Here is a 25532-nt window from a genome sequence, read left to right as displayed (position 1 = left end):
AGAAAGTATTTCAATATTGTATTTGTTAACTGAAGCTAAAAGGTTATGGTTTCACCAAAATGGAATTAAAGTTTGTTCTCAACAACTGAAACTTGTTTGTTTTTCTTGGAATAAGGCCATCAGGGAACACCTATAAAAACTTCACGAATACCACGTCTTCAGTGATCAACAGTAATCTTCCTACAATTTCTGATCGGTGACCTCTCCACGCCCAGCCCCCCACCATTACCCCTTATGATGCACATTGGGATATTTCACTATATTAAGAGTGCTACATATGTGTAAGTTGTTGTGTCACAACATTTTCAGAGTTTTTCTTCATTAGTCCATAAATTTAATGGGTGTGATTTCTGACCCCGGTTATGAACAAAGGATCAGACTTAAGCAAAAATGCTTTTACACACTAAAGGAAAATAACTAACAAGAAAGCAAGAATAGGTATTGAGTTCAGCTAAAGGCAGCAAAAGCTGAGATTAGCAGCAGAAGGTCAATGAAGAAGAAGATAATAGACAATTGTGGAAGCAAAAGTAAAATCTTTCTCAGCCATGTTAGAAGTCAGAGGCCGAAAAAAGACGGCAAAAGGGCAGCCGTTAAAGATTCCTCAGAGCAGATTCAGGTGAACTCACTCATAGGACATGGCAGAGGAATCAAATGGTTACTTTGCATCACTCTTCACTCCTGTAGACTGTGCTCAGTTGCCATTCATGCAATGTATAGTTGGCACTAAAGTTTCATATGTCAAAGTGGATGCAGATGTAAACCTGAAAAAAATAAGGGATCTTAAATCAGATCAGGCAGCTAGTCCTGACGGCAATGACCCAAGGGCGCTCAAAGAGATGGGAGCCGTACTAAACGAGCCCTTTGCTTACATATTTATCAGCCCATTAGAGTGCCAAATTAGCTGATCATAGTCCAGACAGAGTGGGGTACTACAGTTGGCCTCAGTATGCATGGGCTAGGAGGAGAAATACAGCCAGAGTTCCTGCTCTTGATCACTTTCTAGTGGCTCCTGCTGGAAAGTGTGTGGGGTAGAAATTGGTATGCATTGTGCCCGTTTTAAAGGGTGCAAAGCAGACGAATTCAGCAATGGGACTACCTGCATGCAATCTGTGTACAAATATTTAACAAATGATGTATTTTTTTTCTAAAACAAGAAACAATAGTACAAAAGCAAAACAGGAAAAGCATGGAAAATCTGATTGAAGCTGAGATGGATTTGAAGGTGGAAGGTCAAGGGAAGTGAGCAGTTGTCCCTGAAATAGTAAAAGGGAATTGATTTGGATAACAAGCAGAGGATTTCATTGTATTGCAATGGTTTCTTAATATCTGTCAGGCACCATTAATTGTATCACTGCATATAATTTAAGACATATGAAGCAAACCCCTCCATTTAATTATTCAGTACAGTAGAAGAAATAATGAGCGATAAATAGGGCTGCATGGTGCCTGTCTTTTAGCTGCTACAAAGCCTCCTAAGGACACAAAATGATGTCCGGAATGTGTTTGCACACTTCTACCATGACGTACGCTGGACGCCATCTTGGTAAAGGCGCTTGCACATGCGCCGGTAACCAACACCGGCAACAATTAAAGTAGGATGATTATGCAGTAGATCAGTGGGAAACACTGATTCAAAGGGACAAATGCGATTTTAGAACTCAACGCTCCAGCCAACACACTGTCTTAACTTCACAAAGCTGAACAGGTCGTAAACAGAATGGAGGACCCCCCACCAGCGCTATTCAATGGGATCAAGCAGGAGTTGCAGGTTAGTTGCTGGATTATTGCATCCGGCTGCTGATGAACATGTACCTGTTTTTGGAAGTCTCCTATACTTGAATACTAGGACTGGGGGACATAGCCTAAAAAATAGAGCCAGGACTTGCAGGAGTGAAGTTAGGAAACGCTTCTACATGCAAAGGGTGGTAGAGGTTTGGAACGCTCTTCTGCAATTGTTAATTTTAAATCTGAGATTGATAGATTTTTGTTAACCAAAGGTATTCAGGGATATGGAGCTAAGGCGGATATATGGAATTTAGTCCCAGATCAACCATGATCTCACTGAAAGGCGGAACAGACTCGAGGGGCGAAATGGCCGACTCCTGTTCCAATCTTCCGACAATAAAGTTTCGATATTCTGCAGGGAGCGGGCTGGCTAGCTGACACGCAACAGTAAGGGCACTGGCAGAGTGGCAGGGGTGGGACAGCAATGCTGTCATCCTGAGAGAGGACAGCAGGTTCATGTTCCATGGAGTCACTGCCACTTGCTGCCTCCTGTTATCCGCCACCTTCTCCTGCAAGAAAGCGAGACGTGTTTTGGTGAGTGTCCTGCAAGACATTGGGGTGATGTGCCTGTCATGGTTGAATAGCTGCCAGTGTGTGTGACCTGTCAGTTGTGGCTGTGCGGCTTGCAACAGTGGCATCTGATTAGAAAAGTTGAGTACTGATTGAAAGATTTTGTTGGAACGTGGGTGATGGGGGGTGTTGTGCATGGAGCAGTGGATGCGGCTAATGGTGCAGTTGGTAGGAGTTGCTATTTGACAGTTGACCTCAATCACCTTGTCCACTCGTGTCAAAGCAATGAACTTCTTCCTGCACTGCATCCATGTTCATGGTGTTATGTGCCTGGCATTGACTTCGTCACCGACTGCCTCCCACTGCCTCAGGAGCATATGTCTGGAGGGCCTCTTGCCACACTGAGGATATAGGATGCCCCCCCCGCCACCCCCGTCCACCTCTCGCACCAAGGCCTCCAGTGCATCATCAAAGAACCTTGGTGCACGGACTCTCGCAGGCCCGGTTAAAAACTCAGATCGGCAGATTGGTGAGGTCTGATGTACAGATTGGAGGATGTGGGATTTCGTAGTGCGCAACCTTTTTCAATGTTTTAACATAACTCAACAGTTTGTAAACATAGAGGCGGGAGCTGCATCTGTGTTTTACGTGTGCGATGTTCGATTTCCATTCAGACTCTGTCTGGACCCGTATCTTAGATTTTGCAAATAAGAGTTGCAGGTTGCCTTTCAGTGGTGCTTGCCATTCACGATATCGGGTCCCCCTGCTGGTGAGCAGCCACTCAACAGCGCAGCTCGGCCTGATTGCTCGCACCAATCAGATAATTCACCAGGCAGCACGACTCTTACGAGCTGCCTACATTTTAATGATCGGGCATGGGTTAATCACGCACCACGATCCCTGCGCCCTCTTTCAGATGTTATCCAATGTAATGCAATTATAGGAGTAATGGAGTAGACAGAACTGGAAAGGTCCATTGTCGCCCATTGACAGATACCAGTATCGAAGAAATGTTGAGACAACAACACCCGTTGTACCTCTCGATCAAATTCCACTCCAGGTAATTACCTGACTTTGCAGGAAACTTGTTTTGCACATCAACAACGAAAAAAAAAATGATTCTGCCTGAGTCATTTTATGCGGAACTGAGGGATATGAAAATGCAACCACAAAAATGAAAGTTATTTCTTTCCTCAGCACGGACAGCAGCTGGCAACCTATTCAGTTAAGGAGGGAAGGGGTAGGCTGCATCAAAGATAAACAAAATTCCGTTCTCACCTCATATCTACATGTACATTTTCCAGTAGTTGTCGTTGGGTCACAATGAGGAGTGAGAAACGTTCCTAATTTTCCCAGTAAGTTGAGGTCAATTGTCAAACTTCTTCTGCCACCCAGGCTGAGAGCTTCTAGCTCTACACAAGCTAAAAATCAAACCCGGGCCCTCTGGTGTGCGTGGACGAGTTACACCCTGTCTTTCTCAGCTGAGCCTTTGTGGCAGCCAGTATTTCAATATTGTATTTGTTAACCCAAGCGAAAAGGAGATGGTTTCACCAAAATTGAAATTAAAGTTAGTTCTCAAGAACTGAACTTGATTTGTTTTTCTTGGAATGAGGCCGCGAGGCCCACCTTTAAAACCTACCTGTTTGACCAAGTCTTCAGTCATCACCCGTAACCTTCGTCCTTCAATTTTTGATCGGTGACCTCTCCACCTACAACCCCCCACCTTTACCCTTTATGATGCACATTGGGATATTTCACTATATTAAGAGTGCTACATAAGTGTAAGTTGTTGTGTCACAACATTTTCAGAGTTTTGCTTCATTAGTCCATAAATTTAATCGGTATCATTTTCTGCCCCTGGTTATGAACACAGGATCAGACTTAAGCAAAAATGCTTTTAGACACTAAAGGAAAATAACTATCAAGAAAGCAAGGATAGGTATCGAGTTCAGCTAAAGGCAACAAGAGTTGAGATCAGCAGCAGAAGGTCAATGAAGAAGAAGATAATAGACAATTGTGGAAGCAAAAGTAAAATCTTTCTCAGCCATGTTAGGAGTCAGAGGCCGAAAAAAGACGGCTAAACGATGGCCGTTAAAGATTCCTCAGAGCAGATTCAGGTGAACTCACTCCAAGGACATGGCAGAGTTTTCAAAAGATTACTTTGCATCATTCTTCATTCCTGTAGACTGTGCTCAGTTGCCATTAGTACAATGTGTAGTTGGCACTAAAGGTTCAAATGTCAAAGTGGATGCAGGTATAATCCAGAAAAAAATAAGGGATGTTAAATCCGATCGGGTGGCTTGTCCTGAAGTCAATAACTCAAGGGTGCTCAAAGAGATGGGAAGTGTGCTAAACGAGCCCTTTGCTTACATATTTATCAGCTCATGAAAGTGCCAAATTAGTTGATCGTAGTCCAGAGAGCTGTGGGACACGAGAGTTGGCCTCAATATTCATGGGTTCGAAGGGAAAATACAGCCAGAGTTCCTGCTCTTGATCACTATATCGAGGCTCTTGCTGGAAAGTGTGTGGGGTAGAAATTTATATGCATTGCACCTGTTTTAACGGGCGCAAAGCATACCATTCTCGCAAAGGGCCTGCTAGCACGCAATCTGAGTATGGATATCCACCAAATGATGTATATGTTTTCTAAATCAAAAAACATAGTACAAAACCCAAACAGGAAAAGAACTGAAAAAATGAGTGATGCTGTGTTGGATTTGACTGTGGAAGGTTAATGGAATTGGGCAGTTGTCCCTGAAACAGTAAAAAGGAATTGATTTGGATAACAAGTAGAGGATTTCATTGTATCGCAATGGTTTCCAAATATGTGTCAGGTACCATTAATTGTATCAGTGTAAATATTTTAACATATATATAGCAAACCCCTCCATTTAATTTTTCAGTCCAGTAGAAAAAATATTGTATTTTCGTGCAATTGTAGGAGCAAAGAAGTGTATGGAATTGAGCATTTGTCCCTGAAACATTAAAAGGGAATTGATTTGGAAAACAAGCAGAGGATTTCATAGCAATGGGACTGCCTGCACACAATCTGCTTACAAATATTGACTAAATGGCATATCGTTTTTATTAGGCTGGACCCAACCAATAAATTGTCATAGCTTGGGTTAGAGCTTCTGCTGAGAGTAACCGGTTGCTGAAGACATATTTTGCACAGCTCAGCAGCAAATATTCTCCATGTGTGTCACAACACAACTTCTGCAGATTGCAAGTTATCTTAAAAGGAAAGTAAATCCCACTGAGTTACAGGGTTCAAAGTGCCTGGGTGTTCACACTAGTGAAATTTCAATTTCAAGTCAGTATGAAACTTAATTATGACTACTTGGTTCAAAACCAGCACCATTGGTTTGTTAAGCTTCACACTCCCATGTTGTTTGTCATTTGGTTTTACATCTGTGGTGTAAATTGGATGAAAATTAATTGGCACTACCTATAGCATAGAACATAAAAGGAAGATGCATCTCAGATGGAGGTAAACTGAACATCTCTCAGTCTCACTCAGCTTTCCTTTTCATTAGGTCCAGAATCTGTAAGCAGTTGCAAGACAGGGGAATAACATTGAGTGGCTGGTACACCATATACCTGGAAAACTGTAAATTACTAACTGTGTTCTGTGATATGGGCACAGATGGGGGAGGATGGCTGGTGAGTGACTAACTTCAGTTTACTTGAAAACCAGAATGAAGAATTTGTAAATGCATTTTAACCCAATACTAAGAGTTTTTCCCGTTATTATGTGTCGAACAGTAGGAATGGTTTTCTGGCGACGCTGCAGAGCGATCATGACTGCATTGATGTGCGCACACTGCACCCATTAATTTTAAAGTGTTTACCTTGTGCTATTTTATGAGGTAAGTTAATTCAAATATCATCTCTGAGCTCCCCATGCAGATAGGGTGTTGTTCAAGGAGCTCACTGATGGTGGGTAGGTGGGATCTGAAGCTCACTGGCAGCTGTTAAAGGGCTGCTGCTATTTATGGGGAGCTGGCTGCAGTTTGGAAATAGTGGCTACTTTGCTGGCAAGTTATTTCTGGTTTCTGAAATGGCGAAAGCAAAGAAAGGTCCAAGAATGCCACCATTTATGTAAGATACAGTTTAGGTGCTTCTGGGTGAAGTGCAGCAAAGGAGGGCTGCCCTGTTTTTCAGACCAGAGGGATGTAAAGAATGGTGTTCCCCCAGACATCAGTGTTTGGGCCAATACTGTTCTCAACATATCAATAACCTGGACTTTGGTACAGGGACTCATTATCAAAAGTTGGTGGCGACACAAAAATAGGGAATGTGGTTAACAGTGAGGGGACTGTAACTGCTATCAGAAGAACAGAGACAAGTTAGTTGATTGGGCAAATATCAGGGTCCAAAAGTCTGTGGGCTGTGATCCTGGGGGTTATGCTGAGATCGAGCCTTTGGGTGCCCTTCAGTGCTGAACACACTGGAGTTTGTGAATTTGTGGGGTCGGTGAAAGAACTCTTAATTAGCATGGGTCAGGTGGATGCCAGTGCAACTGTGGGCACATCTCCAGTGCCCACCTATCCCATGCAGTCAGAAAATTCAAAGCCTGCCCATCACTGGGGGATGTTTGCCCATGCCCTTCCCAAATCCCAGCTATGTCCCCTTTCGGCTTCCTGTAGAAGGAGGCCTATCAAGAAATTGTAAGAAAAACTTTCTATTCTGCAGAGGTCTAGGCCGCTAGCTAATTGATTGTTACCTTGTCCACCAATACTCCCCTATCTTCTTCCACCCCCACTACCTTTACTCAGGGAAGAAACTACCTCCCTCGCTCCATTCTCACTCTCCTCAGGCCCTCCACCAGCCATGACACCTCTGAAGCTGTTGACCTGCTCAACTGTCCTCTCGGCTCTGATTTCAACATCCTGGTTCCCATAAAATCACTGACCGTCTCCCACTCCCGCCGTCCCCCCAGTACTGTTGCCACCTTTACTCCCTTCAGACCAAGGGCCACAAACTTGAACACATGACTGGCCTAGTCATCCAACACCAGATACGGCTCAACCAATCATCTAAGCTCATTTTGCACAGCCCAATCTGCTGGCAGTACTCTATAAAAACAGAATATTGGAACTGCTGAGTACAAGGTTTTATTTTTCCCAATGCAGTTGAACTGTCCACCTTCTGCTGTATGCAAGAGTGCAGTTCAATTGGGTAACAGTTCTCTGCATGCTCTCTCCCCATGGTGCATTGGAGTCCTTTGAAGCTATGCTTTCTATGGATGAAGAGCACACATTTATGCAAAGAATGGTGTTACTTTGGCACTTTTACTGATTCTGAAAAACTTCTTAATTTGCTCCCAGGTACGATGGACCTGGGAGACTGAATTCACTCTTTATGCGTTCACCTCCATTTGTACAGGAGGCTGGCCTTTGTGCTCCAATAAGAGCCATTCTCCTTTGCACCTTTACAATGGAAAATTTTTATCTGATTTGAAATTCTTTGATTTGGTGGGTGATTATTTCAGAATTCTAATCTTAAATTCCAATCTATATTGCTACAGTGTATAGAATTAGTGTTGGATTTTCAATATTTGAATGTATTAATGATTCAAGGTAATTTTTGGTAATGCATCACAGATTTTTATTATTTTACAATTTTCTATTATTTCAAAGAAATACAGGAATCTGTTAAGAAATAAAGACCCTTGTGTAGAATTGTTGGTTAAATGTGAAAGTAACTTTCACTTAAAAATGCGAACAAAATAGCAGCAGCCAAAGAGTAAACAGACACCAATATATTGTATTTTCCGTGTGATTATAGGACAATTCAAAGCAACATACATTGTAAGCTGAATAGAATTAAATATTTTGTAGTTATTAATTTTTAAATTGTTGCAATTAAATGAATTTTGCAGATGTTACATTTCACAAATATATTTGAAATATTTACTTTATAAATAGTCACAGAAGCAGATGATGAAGATGCTACTGAATGGGTGCAAGTGACTGATCTCAGCAGCTTGGTCAGGTAATTATTCATCTGTGGCACCATTTTCATAGGAACATCAGAAATGAGGAAACAATGAGGATTATGGGCCTCCCCACATTATGGGGTCTGCAGAGCATGGTCTTTGTGTCTGTCCCATTCTGATCAGAAATTAAAAGCATCTCACACTTCGTGCCAGAAAATATACGTTAATGTACTGTTGAGAATTAATAACTACACTAAAACATATCCATATTTTAAGATTCTCAAAATTCACAGATCCCTCAAAACTCGGGAAAAAACCCTAAAGAAAAGGTCTTCGGACTCTTTTCTAACCATTTCAGGGTGATGAAATGTATTGGGCCTAACAGAGGGTGATTCAAGGTCAAAAACCAAGATTTGGTATTTAAAAAAAAGGCATATTTGGGCTTGTAAAGGAAAAGGCTGCAACAGGAGTTGGGATCAATCTCTGTAATAGACGGTTTGAGTATTGGAGTTAATCAAACTGTCCGGGGAACTGTGTGACCTCACTCAGCCCCTATCAGACATTTACATTCAGACAATAGACCCACGGAAGAGCAGTCCCCACCCAAATTACAGGACCCATCCAAAACATGCATAAAACAAATCCAATCACCCCACTCCATAGAAATCTCAGGCCCAGTCAGGAAACTCGAAACCTGAGCACAACGACCACAATCAAGTAAGAACTCAACAACTCACGAAACCATCCCGAAACCACTTCACACATTCACAAACAAGTTACCCTTAACGAGCCCGCCAAAATCTTACAATAAACCGGGTCAGATTTGGCGCGCAGATAAGGAGGCTTCAACTAGTATAATTGAAGGCCCGTTTTCTCAAGAAGGCAGTTCAGCCAGGAGTTCGACAGTTTGGGAGACAACAGTTCAACAAGGCGAGGGGGCAACAGATAGAAGTTCAACAGAGAAGGTCAGCAGCACTGGAAGCAGGCCGACACACAAGAAGAAACCAGAGCAACAGCCCCAGTGACCATCAGACACCTCGCGGCATCAAGGGCCTTACGAAACAACCAACCGAATATTACAACCAACCAACCAGGTAATATTGGGCCACAGCAACCAAAGAAAACCAACTCGGGAGAAAACTGAAGATCCGCAAAGTTTCCACTCTACAATCTATTCCTGACTTACCCCTGGGTAAGTTTTCTACTCAAAAGACTCTAAATCCTATCCCTTTATGAAGAAAAGTGGGTACTCACCCAATAGATCCAATACGCACCCTACCGCATCAGTGGACTCGCAAAGACTGACCAGCTATGCAGTCCTCTACCGCGTCCGGGGTACGGCAGACACCAACCAACACAAACAGCGAACCCCGAAATCGTGAACCAGCTCAACTGTCAAGGATTCGTTTGGTGAGCATTATCCCTGGTCCATTAGAGCCCAACTTAGCTAGTAAAGTGGGATTGGGAGGGGTGGGGTATCTTTCTACTGTAATTTCCCTCATGTGTATCGAAGAGTTACCCATTTTATTAGAGTGTTAAGATTGTTGTGTTGTATTTTCTCTCTTGAATAAAGATCAAAGTTTCTTGCACTAAAACCAGTTGTCTGCTGCACTTTTGTCATAACCCCCAAATAAGTCCAAGGTGGAGAACCAAGGGAGTAGGAGCGATTCGAACTGCTCAGAAGTCAGAGGTGAAGCTGACATACACCACCACCCCCTACAATATGGAGTATCCCAATAACATTTATCTCTGGTATTGAGCAATCATTCACAATAAAAAAACACTGCAAGCAGACCGAACTTCAGCAATGAAAAATCAATACCTTAATCATTAAAGCTCTAATTAAAATATAAAGGATATTATTTGAATATGAACTGGATATTACTGTGAAGACTGTGTTCATCGCTGTATACCTAATGTTACACAAGAAACTCAGCTTATTTTCTAAAGCTCCAACACCCTAAACAAATGTAACAAAAGTAACAACCAACAATTCTGCATTCCATGAAGGTAATGAAAACATTTATTGGCTCCTGTATTGTGTTGAATAGGAGAAATACAATCTTTACTCTGGCCTGATTTTCATATCCACATATTTATAGGAATATTTATAGCTCCTTCCTGTAAACCAGTTTATTCCATTTGCATAAGAAGAATGATTTCCTTTTAGATAAAGTCCATTAAGATTTGATACATGACACTTTGCATACCACCAAGCTCCACTATATACCACAGCACAATTTGAAGGAGAATTGTCATTGTCTCTGTCTCGTGTGCTAAATGGTTTGTTATTATGGTAAGTAAACGAATCACCTATAAAAATCAAAAAGGAATTAAATAATTAATGCAAATAATGCACAGCACAACAGAACAAACAACAATAACATTTTAAATCATAATGACAAGCACTTATGCTGCAGATATACTGCACTTCTCAATTTCAGAATACTATTTGTGAGGTGCAGTCAGCAGCTATACTGCTGACTGCACCTCACTGCGGGTCCCACTGAGATCAGGGACAACAAAATTCTGCTTGTGCACTCTTGGATAGACGCACGGAGCAGTAGCGCAGTGAAGGTAGTGCTATATTTAACCATATGGTTAATCAATCCGAGGTAATTGGTAACGAAAGTGACTCAAAACTGGATCAAGACAAAGGGAAAATGAGGTGATAGTTCTGTGATGTTATTGCAGCTATATTATGTTTAATAGCACCTAGTTATTGACAATAAGGGGGTGATTTTAAACCCCAAGAATGGGTGGGTTGGGGGCGGGTGGGAGTTGAAAATAGTTGTTTTTTGGGTCGCGATCGCAACCTAGCTTTATTTCCAGGTTTAATGTCTGTGGGTAAAAGTACAGGCTTCCCACTGAGAATACAAAGTCCGAAAATTTTGCGGTTGCGACCCAAAAAAACAATTATTTTCAACTCCCAACCGCCCCCAACCCACCCTTCTTGGGGTTTAAAATCTCCCCCTAAGTCACTGTAATATAACGATCACAACAGGGATCAGTGCTAATGCTGTTATTTCTTTCTGTTACTATATTACAACATTATTATTCTGACATTACAACAGTGACTACACTGCAAAAGTATTTCATTGGCTGCAAAGGGCATATGGACATCCTGAGCTTTATAAATGCAAATCTTTCCTTTTATTGGTGCCTTAAAGGAATATAAACCACAGATAAGAGAATAATTTGACAAAATTAACAGTTTAAACCAATGGGAAACTATGTGTATCTGTCAAGTTGTGTTCCTGATTTGGGAGTGTTTGGGGTAATAGCTGAAGTTGCTTCTTTTTCGAGTGGTTTTGCATCTCCCAATTCAGAAATGTTCAGACAGATAACATCACACATACACTGCAAAAAAATATAATCCAAATTCTAACTTCACTTTTGCAGATCTGAGACACACATTCAGAATTCAGCCCTCTGCCATACTGAAAGTTGTTAACAATTTTACAACACCAAGTTATAGTCCAACGATTTTATTTTTAATCCCACAAGCTTTCGGGGGCTTTCCCCTTCCTCAGGCGGTGTTGTCTGTGTCTAAATGCACGATTTTCTTGGATATCCTTTCCACTGTGAGCCGGCAGTTTGTGGTGTCGATGGTAGCCATGATGTGGAGATGCCGGTGATGGACTGGGGTTAACAATTGTAAACAATTTTACAACACCAAGTTATAGTCCAACGATTTTATTTTTAATCCCACAAGCTTTCCGGGGCTTTCGCCTATAACTTGGTGTTGTAACTTGGACTATAACTTGGACTATAACTTGGTGTTGTAAAATTGTTTACAATTGTTAACCCCAGTCCATCACCGGCATCTCCACATCATACTGAAAGTTGGTTGTATGTTTGTACAATGCATGCAGTAGAAATGGCCCCACACCTTGACATTCTCGTCATTGATGAACAGCTAGTATTTGGATTTGATTATTATGTTGGATATTTCCACAGATTTACAATTGTGAAATACAGACAAACTTAGATCTACACTCTGCACATTGGAAGATAAGGATTTCATACCTATATCGCCGCCTATGTAAGCCCCCAAAACAAGTTTGTATTTCTCAGATTCATCGAGGATCTTGAAGGATTTATATTTAGCAAAACACTTGTTGTCTTCAAAATCCACCAGATTTATATGTAGCTGAAAAGATCCTGGAGAAATAAAAGTGGAAAAATGTTTAATTAAAAAAAACAGATTCAATGTGATTTTGAAAACTAATTTCAAATTACCTGTTTTTGTCAGCGTGTGAATGTTGTCATTTCCCAGCCAGAATTCTGAGAGTTGGTTCCCAAATCCTTTCTTGTAGGAATTCCAGTCTCGATAAAAATTAACAGAACCATCCATGCGCTTCTGGAATACCTAAAATCATGGAAACAAGATGATACAATTTAATAGAATTATAGCACCATGGGAATCTACTGCACAGAAGGAGCCATTCGCCGTGTTATGTCTGTCAGCTCTTTGCTAGAGTAATCCAAATCTCATTCCACTGCCCTGATCCCTCCCCATTGTTCAGTATCAGCCTCTGCTTCAAATAGTCATCTTTTTCGCTTAAAAGGTGCAATGGTCTCTGTCTCAGTTATTCCCTGTGACAAAACATTATGGGCGGTAAATTGGGCCGTGTAGCGCCTGTTGTTTCGACGTTTCCTGCATGACGTGCGCCGGACGCCATCTTGGTATAGGAGTTAGCGCAGGCGCAGATAACGCACGCTGGAATCATGTAAAGTAGGGAGAAAATGGCTTCAATCAGTGTGCAACGCTGATTTAACGTGATAGACACCATTTTGGGTCTTAACGCTCAACTCAACGCACAGTCTTAACCCCGACCATCTGAATGTGTCTTAGAGTGTCTGGAGGACCCCCCCACCGGCACTATTTAAAGGGATCACGCAGGATTTACAGGTTAGTGGCTGGATTATTGCTTCTGGCTGCTGAGACATTTGTAACTGTTTTTGGAGGTCTCCTACACTTCAATATTAGGACGCGGGGACATAGCCTAACATTTAGACCCAGGACATGCAGGAGTGAAGTTAGGAAATGCTTCTACACGCAAAGGGTGGGAGACGTTAGAATGCTCTTCTGCAGATGGCAGTTGATGCTCGCTCACTTGTGAATGTTAAAACTGAGATGAATAGATTTCTGTGAACCAAGGAATATTAAGGGATATGGGGCTAAGGTGGGTATATGGAGTTAGGTCACAGGTCCACTATGATCTCACTGAATGACGGAACAGGCTCGAAAGGCAAAATGCCACTGCCACTTGCTGCCTTTTGATATGCGCCACCTTCTCCTGCAAGAAAGCGAGGCGTGTGCCTGGGTGATGTGCCTGTCATGGTTGAATAGCTGCCAGTGTGTGCGGCCTGTGAGTTGTGGGTGGGCGGCTTGAAATTGTGGTATTGTGTAAGGACGGGAGGAACCATCTGATTGGAAGAGTTGAATACTGATGGAAAGAGTTTATTGGTATGTGGGGGATGGGGGTTGTCGTGTGTCGTGCAGTTGGTAGGAGACGCCACTTGACAGTTGACCTCATTCACCTTGACCACTCATGTCAAAGCACTGAACTTCTTCCTGCACTGCATCCATGTTCATGATGCTCTGCACCTGGCATTGACTTCGTCCCCTGCTGCCTCCCACTGTCCTTTGAGAATATGTCTGGAGGGCCTAATGCGCGCCCCCCCCCCCACTGTGGATATAGGCTGTGCCTCCTTCTCTAGTGGTCTCTAGTGCATCAGCAGAGAACCTTGGTGCATGCACTCTCGCAGACCTGGTACCAACTCAGATCGGCAGATTGGTGTGGTCTGGTGTTCAGATTGGAGGATGTGGGATTTAGTAATGCGCAACCTTTATTCAATGTTTTAACATAACTCTGATGTGGAGATGCCGGTGATGGACTGGGGTGGACAAATGTAAGGAATCTTACAACACCAGGTTATAGTCCAACAAATTTGGCAGTTTGTGGTGTCGATAGTAGCCATGATGTGGAGATGCCGGTGGATTTGTTGGACTATAACCTGGTGTTGTAAGATTCCTTACATTTAACAGAACTCATCAGTGTATAAACATAGGGATGGGATCTACATCTGTGTTTCACGTGTGTGATGTCTGATGTCTGTTCAGACCCCATGCAGACAGTAGACTGTTATTTTCAGCAAATAACATGTACAAGTTACCGATAAGAGATTTCTCAAAAACATCTTCCCTTTAAGAGATGGAGCTCCCTCTGGTGGTGGAAAGTGCAAATTGCATTGATTCCATGTGCAAGGCCTGGAAAAGAAGGCTGATTGAAGGTAAGTGCTCCCTTGGGTCCAAACTTCCATCTTGCCTGTCAAGGGTCCGTCGGGCGCAGGGTGTTACCATCGCCCAGAATGGACCCGTATCCAATTTTTCCCCCAACATGTCCTACTGTCTGTGTAAAGAAATTTCTCCCACTCTTAGTGACAATTTTAAATTGATGAACCCTTATTACTGACTCCCAATCCACAGGAAATATTCCCCTAGTTCCAATATCCTGGCATAGCCTGAAGTAGTGCTCAGGATTTACTTCACCGATACTGTTTAACATCTTATATATTTCTAAAAGGTCACTTCTCAATCGTCTCCTTTCAAGGCCCTCAGTTTCTCCAGTCATTTCCCATAACTCAATCCTTTGATGCCAGGCAACTGCCTCATCGTTCTTCCTCTGCAGTGGCTCCATGGTTTGGATGTTTCTCTCATGTCTTGAGAACTAAAACTGAACACAATACTTAAGATGTAGTCTGTTCAGGGCACTCCATGGTTTTAGCAAGATGTCTTCTGGTTTATACTCAACTGATCTAGCAGCAGTCTGTGTAACTATGCAGTAATTTGACATGTTAATTGCTGAATCTACTCTCACCCAGATCCTCTTCCACCTCCCCTTTAGCTACTTCTGCACCATCCAAAGTCGACCTGTGGCACTTACATTTCCTTCCACTTTGTAGTACCTTTTTAAAAGCTATTTTTGGCTTGCATTGTAATGTTCAATGGATTTGGAAAATTAGTGTGCACTCTGAATTGAGCCAACTTGCAAAAGAAAAGCTGCATTGTCGGACCAAAATGCAGATTTATTTTATGTTCTATATTTATGTAATGCTTATGTGAAAGCTGCTGGCTGGGTTTGTTCATTTCCTTGTGATATGTATTGTGCCACATGTTTACATTGAATCTCAGCTGCTACTGATTTCCCCATATGCAGATTTCATGCGGTTAAAGTAATGCCTCTTCCTGCTGTAAAGGTCCTAAGTATAAAAAATTTGAGGAGCCTCAATCTAATTCCCACCATAGGTTGGCCATGGTACAGAAAAGCCGAACAATATGGCACAATTTGCCTCGATCAGTAAATTTATCTCGTTCAGGAAATCCAAGGAACATTCAGGAGTTCCTTCAAACACAAAAGCTTCTGGATGAAAAGTACATTATCTGGGGTTTCATTCTAATAGTAAACGGTTACATGGTACTGGTATAAAATCTTTACAAGGAATACCTGACAATGATTTCCTGGGCTAGGCTTTCCACCTTGACTATCTTAGATGCACTCTATCTTATTCATGGTAACATGCAATCTTCTTTGAAGAATAACTAAAATTATACATACAATATAGTAGTCTACCTTTTATTACTAAATGGATTAAAATATAAATAGCCATATTGTATGATCCAGCATGATACATTGATTACAGGACTTTGGTGGGGGCACAGAATGGGAGGCACGAATAGGCCCACAATGAAGTAAATGGAAAGGAAAATCGGGCGGGGAGTATAACGGGGCGGGGGGGGGGGGGGGGGGGAGAAAAACAGGCAGGGGGGATAACGGGTGGGGGCATAAAGGGCGGTGTGTATAATGGGCAGGGTGTATAACGGGCAGGGTGTATAACGGGCAGGGTGTATACCATGTGGGGTGTATAAAGGGCGGGGAGTATAACATGTGGGGTGTATAAAGGGCGGAGAGTATAACATGTGGGGTGTATAATGGGTGGAGTGTATAACATGCGGGGTGTATAACGGGCGGGGAGTAAAACATGTGGGGTGTATAATGGGTGGAGTGTATAACATGCGGGGTGTATAACGGGCGGGGTGTATAACGGGATTAAATTTCACCCCAACATCTCACACAGTATCACCAGGAAATCCAAAGAAACTGAAGTTATTCACTCACCAGCCATCCTCCCCCATCTGTGTCCATATCACAGAACACAGTTAGTGAGTTGCAGTTTTCCTGGTATATGAGGTACCAGCCACTCAATGTTACTCCCCTGTCTTGCAAATCGTTACATTTCCTGACACCTAAGGTCAGATATATTCAATTTACCTCCATCTAATATACATTATTTTAATGTTCTATGGCCAACTTTAGTCCAATATACACTATTTTTGATTAGCCACATGCAGAAACCCACTATGTTTAAGAGACTCCAAATCTAACTGTTGAGAAATCCACATAATTAATGTTTCCGTTTGCCTGTTGTGGAATGCATCATCTGTCCCTGTAGGGACACACGTCACCGACCTAAATCCAGAGAATTTAGCTGCAACTTGGCAATGACAATATTTAGAGACTCTTCAGTGTGTGTCGAGGTACTGTGGGTATCTATCTAGCTAAAACCGTACAGGTTATCAACAGAGAACACCCGTAAACTTCCCAGTGCTTGTCCAGTTAGGACCATGCTATTTATTAAAGCATCGGCTTCCAGGTTCTTTTGGAGCTGAGTGGGAAGAGTCCTGGTCCCATTGATATTTCTGAAACTTACCTGTATCACAATTGTAAGAAGTGCCACTTTCCCCTGTGTGAACAACAGCAGCTTGTCAATACCTCTCAGTGTTTTACAACACAACATGTCACCTTACATAACCAGACACTTTTATAATAACTGGTTTACACAAAAGCTGGTCTCATATTGGTTCACTGCATCTGAATATCTTAATGATACTTTTGTATGTAATATTTGATGTAAAATTGGATTTATGACTTATTCCACATATCTCTAATGGTAGTTACACATTCGGAATTGTTTATGGTATGAGGAGGTCCCTGAACTGATTCTACTACTCAGGCTTTATTGAACAAAGTTTTTTCTTCAAATATTTACCTCTTTCCCCCTTTTCACCCTTTGGTCCAGCTTTCCCAGGTGTCCCGGGAGCACCCTTATCTCCTGTAACAAATGTTAAAAACAATGAGGATTTACTTTAGGAAGACAGAACTTGCATTTATGTTGCGTCTTTTACAATCTCAGAACGTCCGAAAACACCTTACAACCAAGCTTTATAATGTAAGTTGGACTCTTCAAATCTTCTCTTTATGGATCTGAACAGTTTGAATTCTAAAAAATTAAAACTCAGACTTTAAGGATGTGAAATCCAACTCTTGAAAAGTGAGTTATTTGGATAAATCTGATATCTGACTCAATTCATTTCGATTCAGAAACTACCTTAGAACTCATCTCAATGATCAGTAGCTGCAAAATTAACTAAAACTTGTTCCATACAGAGTTGCCATTCAAATGAAGATATTATCATCCAATTATCAAATTTGCACTTTATCATATCTCTTGGACACATCCCATTGTGCTTCCCATTGAATGAATTACTTTGAAGCCAGTGATTGTTGTTATGTTGTTAATGCAACAGCCATTTTGGATACAGCAATATCTCACTAATCCCACTGAAATGAATGACCAGTTAATCTGCTGAGGAGAACTTTGCTCATCTTCAAATATTGCAATGGGATCTTTAACATCACATCGACCTGAACCACTGAAACAGGCAGACGGGTCCTCGTTTTAACATCTCGTTTGAACGACAGCATCTCGTACAATCCAGCATTTCCTCAATATTGCATTGGAGTGTAGCCTCTATTATATGCTTAGATATTGGAGTGGAGCTTGAACCGATAACCTGTGATTTAGAGACGAAAGTGCTATCTACTGAGCCAAGCTGACACTTTCTTTGCTCCTTTCTACATGGTTTTCTGAAACTTTCTGACGTTATTCCAAAATAGAATTAGCAAAGTTAACAAAGCCTCAGAACTGAGAGTGCTGCATTATGAGGAATGCTCACCTTTAGACGGGACATTAAACCAAAGCTCTGTCTCCCTGTTCCAGTCATTGAGCTGGACATTGAAAATTCCACATCACTATTCCCAAAGCAACGATTCTCCCAGTCTCCTGGACAATATTCATCCCTCAATAGGTTAATTGGTCATTCATCTCATTCAGCATTTGGAATAGTAAGTCTGTGTTATTAGTATTCACTTTGAGAAGCAATCACTGCAAGTATTAATTACAGGCATAGCTTAAAGAAAAAGTGGGGGTGGGTGAAAATATATATGTATATATATATATATATATATATATATCATACCTTTCAAACCAGCCCATTCATTCCTGGTTTTCCTGGTACTCCAGGCACACCAGCAGCACCCTGAATAACTGAGCCTGAGCTTGTAACCTCACATTCTTTGAAAGAAAAATCACAACACGTGATATTAGTGAGAGGTTTGAACAATAAGATGACTTAATTTAACATTTTTGATCACTTAGAATGTGATATCAAGAAATGCTTGAGTGCACTGGATACAGCAAGGGCTATGGGCTCCAACAACATCCCGGCTGTAGTGCTGAAGTCTTGTGCAGACGACTGAGAGACGCCAGCGATGTCCCCAGTGGCGCCCTGGAAGGATGCGGAGGAGAAGTTGTTGAGGGCAGTGGTGACTTTGACAGCGACAGGTAAGAAGATGGTGCTCGGGCCAGGTGGGAGCAGCTCGGCATGAAGGAGGCTGCAGATGTCCACGACTACATGTCGAGTGACTCTGAGCCTCCATGTGCACTGCTGCTCAGAGAGGTCCAGGAAGCTGAGCCTCGGTCTGTGGACCCTGTGGCGAGGGTAGTGCCCTCTGCGACGCATCTCTCTCTGCGGTTGCCTTGCCTCCTGCTGTGCAGGTGGATGTGTCACAGCACTGTGTTGTGGAGCTCCACGTGTCAGAGGTGGACAGCGTGGCCGGCAAGGCTGGTCGTGCTGTTCGCCCTCCGAGGAGGTCATGACTGCAGCTGCGGCGGCCCCCATCCGGAAGTTTGAGGGGGTCCGCAAGGTAGGTAAATGTGTCTGGACACCGGGGTAAGTGTGCAAGTTTATGCATTTGATTGTTAGGAGGAGGGTGGTGGAGGCCAAACTTTGTCCAAAGTGACAGAGTGGCCTCCTGCAATGAGTGAGGGTCTCCCCCCTCCACCTGTCAAATGGACCTTTGCAGCTGCCACAGGCTGATGGTTGCAACACATCCATTTGAACTGGGAGTGTTTCCCACAGTACGGGAAACGGTCTCAGTTAATTTCAAAATCCGATCCCTCCTAAAATATCAGGTCAATCAGGTCTGTAAACAACCAGAAGTACCTGTTTAAGTACGTTAAGTGGCATCGCTGGCTTTAATTGCCGGCGGGAGTCCCACATGCGGGGGCTGCGCGCGCATGTGAGCGTGTCACTGAGGAACCCGAAGTGGGCGGGTTGGAGCCGGGCTCCGGACCCGCCCCGGGAATCCCGTATTTTCGCAGCCCCCCCACCCCCGCCACGAACGCACCCGATCGTGGGTGCGAAAATCGAGCCCATTAAGTCCATTTGATAGTTTATGGCCAATCTCACATTCTGATCGAGTTTATTCCACTGCTTTCTGAAGCCAAAGAGAGGATGTGAGGGCACATGTTATATCCAGTGAGGCGAATAGCGACTCATGTTTCTGTTCAATCCTTAGGCTCACTCCAATTACCTAGAAATTTTACAGGTTTAGGTATTCTCCATAAAACTACAAATGTTTGCAACGACAACATCTTGCAGTTATCTGCTGCCTTAAATGTAGAAAAATATCCCAAGGCAATTCACAGAGGCATAAGGAAAAAAATGGATGCCAAGCCGAAGAAGGAGAAATTAGGATGGGTGACCTAGAGGAGGTCATTTGGCCCGTCGTTTCTGTGCTATCTCTTTGCCGGAGCTGCCAGCAATTTGCTGGAGGCACTGGCTGCCTTTAAATTATGGTTCACAAGAGTGAGACCTTGCTTATGGAAATAGTCTTTGGCACTGAGCACAAAGAAATATATCTTTGGAAAAAGTCCAAAACTGTACCGCCTATCCCTAACCCCTTCCAATGATTGTATAGGTGACACATGCTACAGCTGGGAAAATGGGAAGCCAGTAGCTGGGCCATGTCAGAAGCCAGTACACAGAGGTTGAGGGGCACATCAGTCCCAAAAGGCTCTCACAAATAACCAGTGGTACGTGGCCTCATATATGACATTCATTGGAGGCACATCTCGAAAAAGTGCTCGGTTCGGTTGTTGGGCACAACAGCACACACTGCCACCAAGTGGGAACATCTGTGCACTGCAGATTGGCTGATGTTGCTGATGCTTCGATGGCAGCCTGAAGAGCAACTTGCATTTATATAACTCCTTTAACATAGAAAAAAAATCCCAGGGTACTTCACAGAAGCGTAATTATTCACTAATCAACGCTGAGCCAAAGAAGGAGATATTAGAAGGGGTGACTAAAAGCTTGGTCAAAGAGCTGGGTTTTAAGGAGGGTCTTAAAGGAGAAGAAGGTGGTGGTTTAGGGAGGGAATTGCAGTGTTTAGGGCCTAGACGGCTAAAGGTACGGCCACCAATGGTGGGATGTAGGGAATGGGGGATGCACGGGAGGCAGAGCTGGAAGAACACAGCGTTTATGGAGTGTTGACGGGCTGGAAAAGGTTACAGCGATAGAGAAATGTAAGGAGTCGTACAACACCAGGTTATAGTCCAACAGCTTTATTTGAAATCACAAGCCTTCGGAGCTTTGCTCCTCCTTCACCTGATGAAGGAGGAAGCCTCCGAAAGCTTGTGATTTCAAATAAAGCTGTTAGACTATAACCTGGTGTTGTACGACTCCTTACATTTGTCCACCCCAGTCCATCGCCGGCATCTCCACATCAGAGTAAATGACTGTAGAGAACAAAATTAATATGACCTGTACGTGTGCTGCAGAAAGTCTGGCAATCATTCTTCTCCTTTGTGCTGCACATTTTATTCTGCAATGAAGAAAATGAATACAAAAGCTGGAAAAGAACACAACCTTTCCTGAATACACAAATACTGAGAAAGATGGGCCATTTGAGAGGTCAAATTTGCAAAGAGCACTTTTACAGTTTAATGATAGACAGCCCACAGAGAAACCTACCCCCACTTTAACTGATACTCGGCAGTCAGTCCAAAGTAGCTGCTTTTCCTTGTTTGAATGTATGTAAGTTATTGCTCGTCAACCAAGTCAGATCAGGCTTAAGCGTTTGTGATCTTAATTGTCGTGTTCTGCGAATGTCAAATTCTTAGTTTAGATCTTTCAATGGTTGAAAGAATATCTATCTGTCTGACTATCTCTCCGCAGTATCTTTACATACAAATGTAGGAAACATCCAAACTGTCTCTAACAATCAGTTACTACCGCTTACTGTGCGGCTGTGTTTTTTTTTTGCTGCTGCAACTTTCTCCCCTTACCATTCCATTCCTGAAGCCACTGATGTCCCACGGCCAATAGCAGCCCTTCACTACCCTGTCCAAGTGGCCATTCTTCATTAGTGAGCCTGGATGGAAAATGTCGACAGGCTATTCACCTGTGGGAGGCTGGAGGAGAGAATCACAGTCAGGCCCAATGTTGTCCTCATGTGATGTCCATACACATACACTTTCCAGCAGGGCTCACTGGAGAACAATCAATAGCAGGAGCCTTGGCTGACTAAGGGCAATTTTAGTGCTGCCCGTCCCTATTGCTTTCCCAACTGAGACTGGCAAACTCAGCACAGACCAGACAGTGAACACAGTGTGGGGAAAAATTCGATAAGGCCTATTATCAGGCACGGGTATCATGATCCATGATTAACCCACGCCCGACGGCCCCCGCGCAGGCAGGACGAGTCTTTCGTCCAGCCTGAGGACTTACCTGCAAGCAGCATTGGAAATCAGCATTGACATGAGGATTTAATGCAATTTGCACTTTCCGCCAGCAAGTGGATCCCCAATCTCTTAAAGAAAGGATTTCTCTTAACATCTCTTAAAGATAGCCAGAACCTGCATTTGCTAAAAATAACAGTCTGCTGTCTGCACAGAGTCTGAAAGAAGATCAGACATCGCACATGTAAAAGGCAAAAGCAGGTCCCGTCCCTATGTTTACAAACCAATGAGTTATGTTAAAACATTAAATAAAGGTTGCGCACCACTAAATCCCACATCCTCCAATCTGCTCGCCAGACCTCACCAATCTGCCGATCTGAGTTTATACCAGGCCTGTGAGAGTGCATGCACCAAGGTTCTCTGCTGATGCACTAGAGGCCTTGGTGCAAGAGGTGGACAGAAGGAGGTACATTGTTTATCCGCGGGGGGTGGGAGGGGCAAGAGGCCCTCCAGACATATGCCCAAAAGGCAATGGGAGGCAGCGGGGGACGAAGTCAATGCCAGGCGCACAGCATCATGAACATGGATGTAGTGCAGGAAGAAGTTCAATGCTTTGCTACGAGTGGTCAAACGGTGAGGTCAACTGTCAAGTGGCGTCTCCTACCAACTACACCACTAACCACATCCACTGCTCCATGCACTACACCCCCATCACCCACCTACCAACAAACTCTTTCCATCAGTACTCAACTTTTCCAATCAGATGCTTCCTCTCACCCTTACACATTACCACTGTTGCAAGCCACCCACCCACAACTCACAGGCCACACACACTGGCAGCTATTCAACCATTACAGGCACATCACCCAGACACATGTCCCGCTTTCTTGCAGGAGAAGGTGGTGCATATCAGGAGGCAGCAAGTGGCAGTGGCATTTAGCCTCTTGAGCCTGTTCCACTATTCAGTGAGATCATGGTGGACCTGTGACCTAACTCCATATACCCGCCTTAGCCCCATATCCCTTAATACCCTTGGTTCACAGAAATCTATCAATCTCAGATTTAGAATTCACAATTGAGCTAGCATCAACTGCCATTTGCAGAAGACTGTTCCAAACTTCTCCCGCCCTTTGCATGTAGCAGCGTTTCCTAACTTCACTCCTGTACGTCCTGGCTCTAAATGTTAGGCTATGTCCCTGTGGCCTGGTGTTCAAGTATAGGAGACCTCCAAAAATAGTTACAAATGTATCGGCAGCCAGAAGCAGTAACCCAGCAACTGTAAATCCTGCATGGTCCCTTTAAATAGCAGTGGTGGGAAGGGGGTCCTCCAAGCACTCGAAGACATGTTCAGATGGTCGTAGTTAAGACTGTGCATTGAGTTGAGCGTTAAGTCCCAAAATGGTGTCTATCACTCTAAATCAGCGTTGCACACTGATTGTATCCATTTTCTCATTACATTACATGCTGCGGCATTCGGTATTTGCACATGCGCTGATACCTATACCATGATGGCGTCCGGCGCACGTCACGCTGGAAACGTGCATATGCAGCCAAGACGCCATCTTGGATGTTCGGGTGGCCGCGTAGCGCCAAAGCAACGGGTGCTACATTGCCCAATTGCTAGCCCAGTCTGTTTGGATTTGCTTGGTGCATCTTTGACATGTCACAAGAAATTTTATAAAATAATTGTGGTACAAAATTAGAACTCTTCACAATGCTTGGTAGTAAGGTGTTAGAAGCAAGGAATGTAACAGGAATACACAGAATGTATTTTTACGTTTCTTCTGCAATGACAGGTGCTTTGGTTCAAAATTGTAACCTATGTTCTAATATTTATCTAATTCTATACAGTAAAGAAAGAAAGACTTGCATTTATGTCGTGCCTTTCACAACCTCAGACACTTTATAGCCAATGAAGTACTTTTGAAGTGTAATGTAGGAAACATGGCAGCCAATTTGGACACACCAAGGTCCCACAAACAGCAATCTGATATTGAATGACCAGATAATCTGTTTTAGTGAAGTTGGTTGAAGGATAAATATTGGCCAGAATACCAGGGAGAACTCCCCTGCTGTTCTACGAATAGTGCCAAGCGATCTTTTACATCCACCTGATAGGGTAGACAGGGCCTCAGTTTAACATCTCACCCAAAAGATAGCACCTCCAACAGTGCAGTACTCCCTCAAGTGCCAGTCTAGATATTTGTACTTAAGTCTCTGGAGGAAGACTTGAACCCACAACCTTCTAACTCAGAGGCAAGAATGATACCAACTGAGCCACAGATGAGGCTATGCAATAGCAAAATTGTAAACCTGTTCTTTTAGAATCTTTTTATGATTTTGCTAAAAACAGCAAACAGGAATTCTTCCTGCTGGGGTTACATTGTCACTAACACTTAGCAGCTAGAGGAAATCACTCGCTACATTACAATGTAGCAGTCGAAGAAAGTTTTCCCAATATGCTTATAACCTCGCTTATAGTGGCCAGAGGACATCTTCCCCCAAACAGATAGGTAAAGACAAAAGAATGGGAGTGGAGGCATTGCCTTCAACTTCTCTCACCAACTTGTGCCTCTCGTGAGAAAATAGGATGGAATCTTGTCTCTCCTCATAGGAGAACGGGTCTCCTTTATGATAAAACACTACCAGTGACTGCAGCCCTGACTTCAAGCAGTATAATTTGATGGGGGCGCGCTACTGCCACGAGAGGGGCAAAAAGCCACCTCCAGAGGTGCTTTTCTCAGCCTTCTTTGGAAGTAGCAATATTGTTTGTAGCAAACTTAAACAGTCAGCAATGCTGGCATCATTTTCACTGGCCATGCTGAGGTTTGTTATTTAAAAGGGCAGACAGCAAGTAAAACATGTTTTTGTAGGCTTATTTGATGTGTTTTTTAACAGTATTTTAAATAAATTTTTTCTTGTCCACTCAATTTTTGATAAGGTTTTGTGCCAATCATATTTGGTTTGCCATTTTTGATTTGCTCCTGGAAATTGGGCAATGGGAGACCCATTGGGAATCCCTCTATATTTATGTTTTTGGAGGAAGAGAGGAGGAGCAATTGAGGGATTGCAGGCAGGTGAAATGGCACTGGAGAAGAACTGAGCCCATTCACTGTTCTCTTCCCAGCTGCATATCTGGGAGCACACTTACCAGTTGAGACCGGCAGTGTATTTTCTCATTGCTGATCTGTACGAACCTTCCCCAAGCATTACGGGAGATTCACAGCTAGAAAATGCAAATCACAATGACAGTTTGAAACAATTGTGCATCAAAAGTGGTTTCTTCATTGCCATCCGCCCTGCAATATAAAAGGGGTGAACTCTGGAGCTCTGGGAGCCCCAGCATATACTGCAGGACTGGTTC

General features: G+C 43.1%; 1 protein-coding gene across 1 annotated transcript; it reads right to left on the bottom strand.

Annotated features, from left to right (window-relative positions):
• Positions 1–10301: 10301 nt before the first annotated feature.
• LOC137342762 (ficolin-1-like) lies at positions 10302–23730 on the bottom strand. Its single transcript, XM_068006941.1, has 7 exons — positions 23673–23730; positions 17330–17416; positions 17015–17047; positions 16423–16550; positions 12479–12608; positions 12266–12400; positions 10302–10549 (listed from the first exon to the last, which is right to left on the bottom strand). Exons 1-7 carry the CDS (start codon positions 23728–23730, stop codon positions 10302–10304), a joined length of 819 nt encoding a protein of 272 aa, XP_067863042.1.
• Between the last annotated feature and the right edge of the window lie 1802 nt (positions 23731–25532).

Source organism: Heptranchias perlo, chromosome 26 (assembly GCF_035084215.1).
Source record: "Heptranchias perlo isolate sHepPer1 chromosome 26, sHepPer1.hap1, whole genome shotgun sequence".
Lineage (NCBI taxonomy): Eukaryota > Metazoa > Chordata > Chondrichthyes > Hexanchiformes > Hexanchidae > Heptranchias > Heptranchias perlo.
The sequence above is the reverse complement of the archived record's forward strand: the minus strand, read 5'-3'. Positions and strand labels throughout refer to the sequence as shown.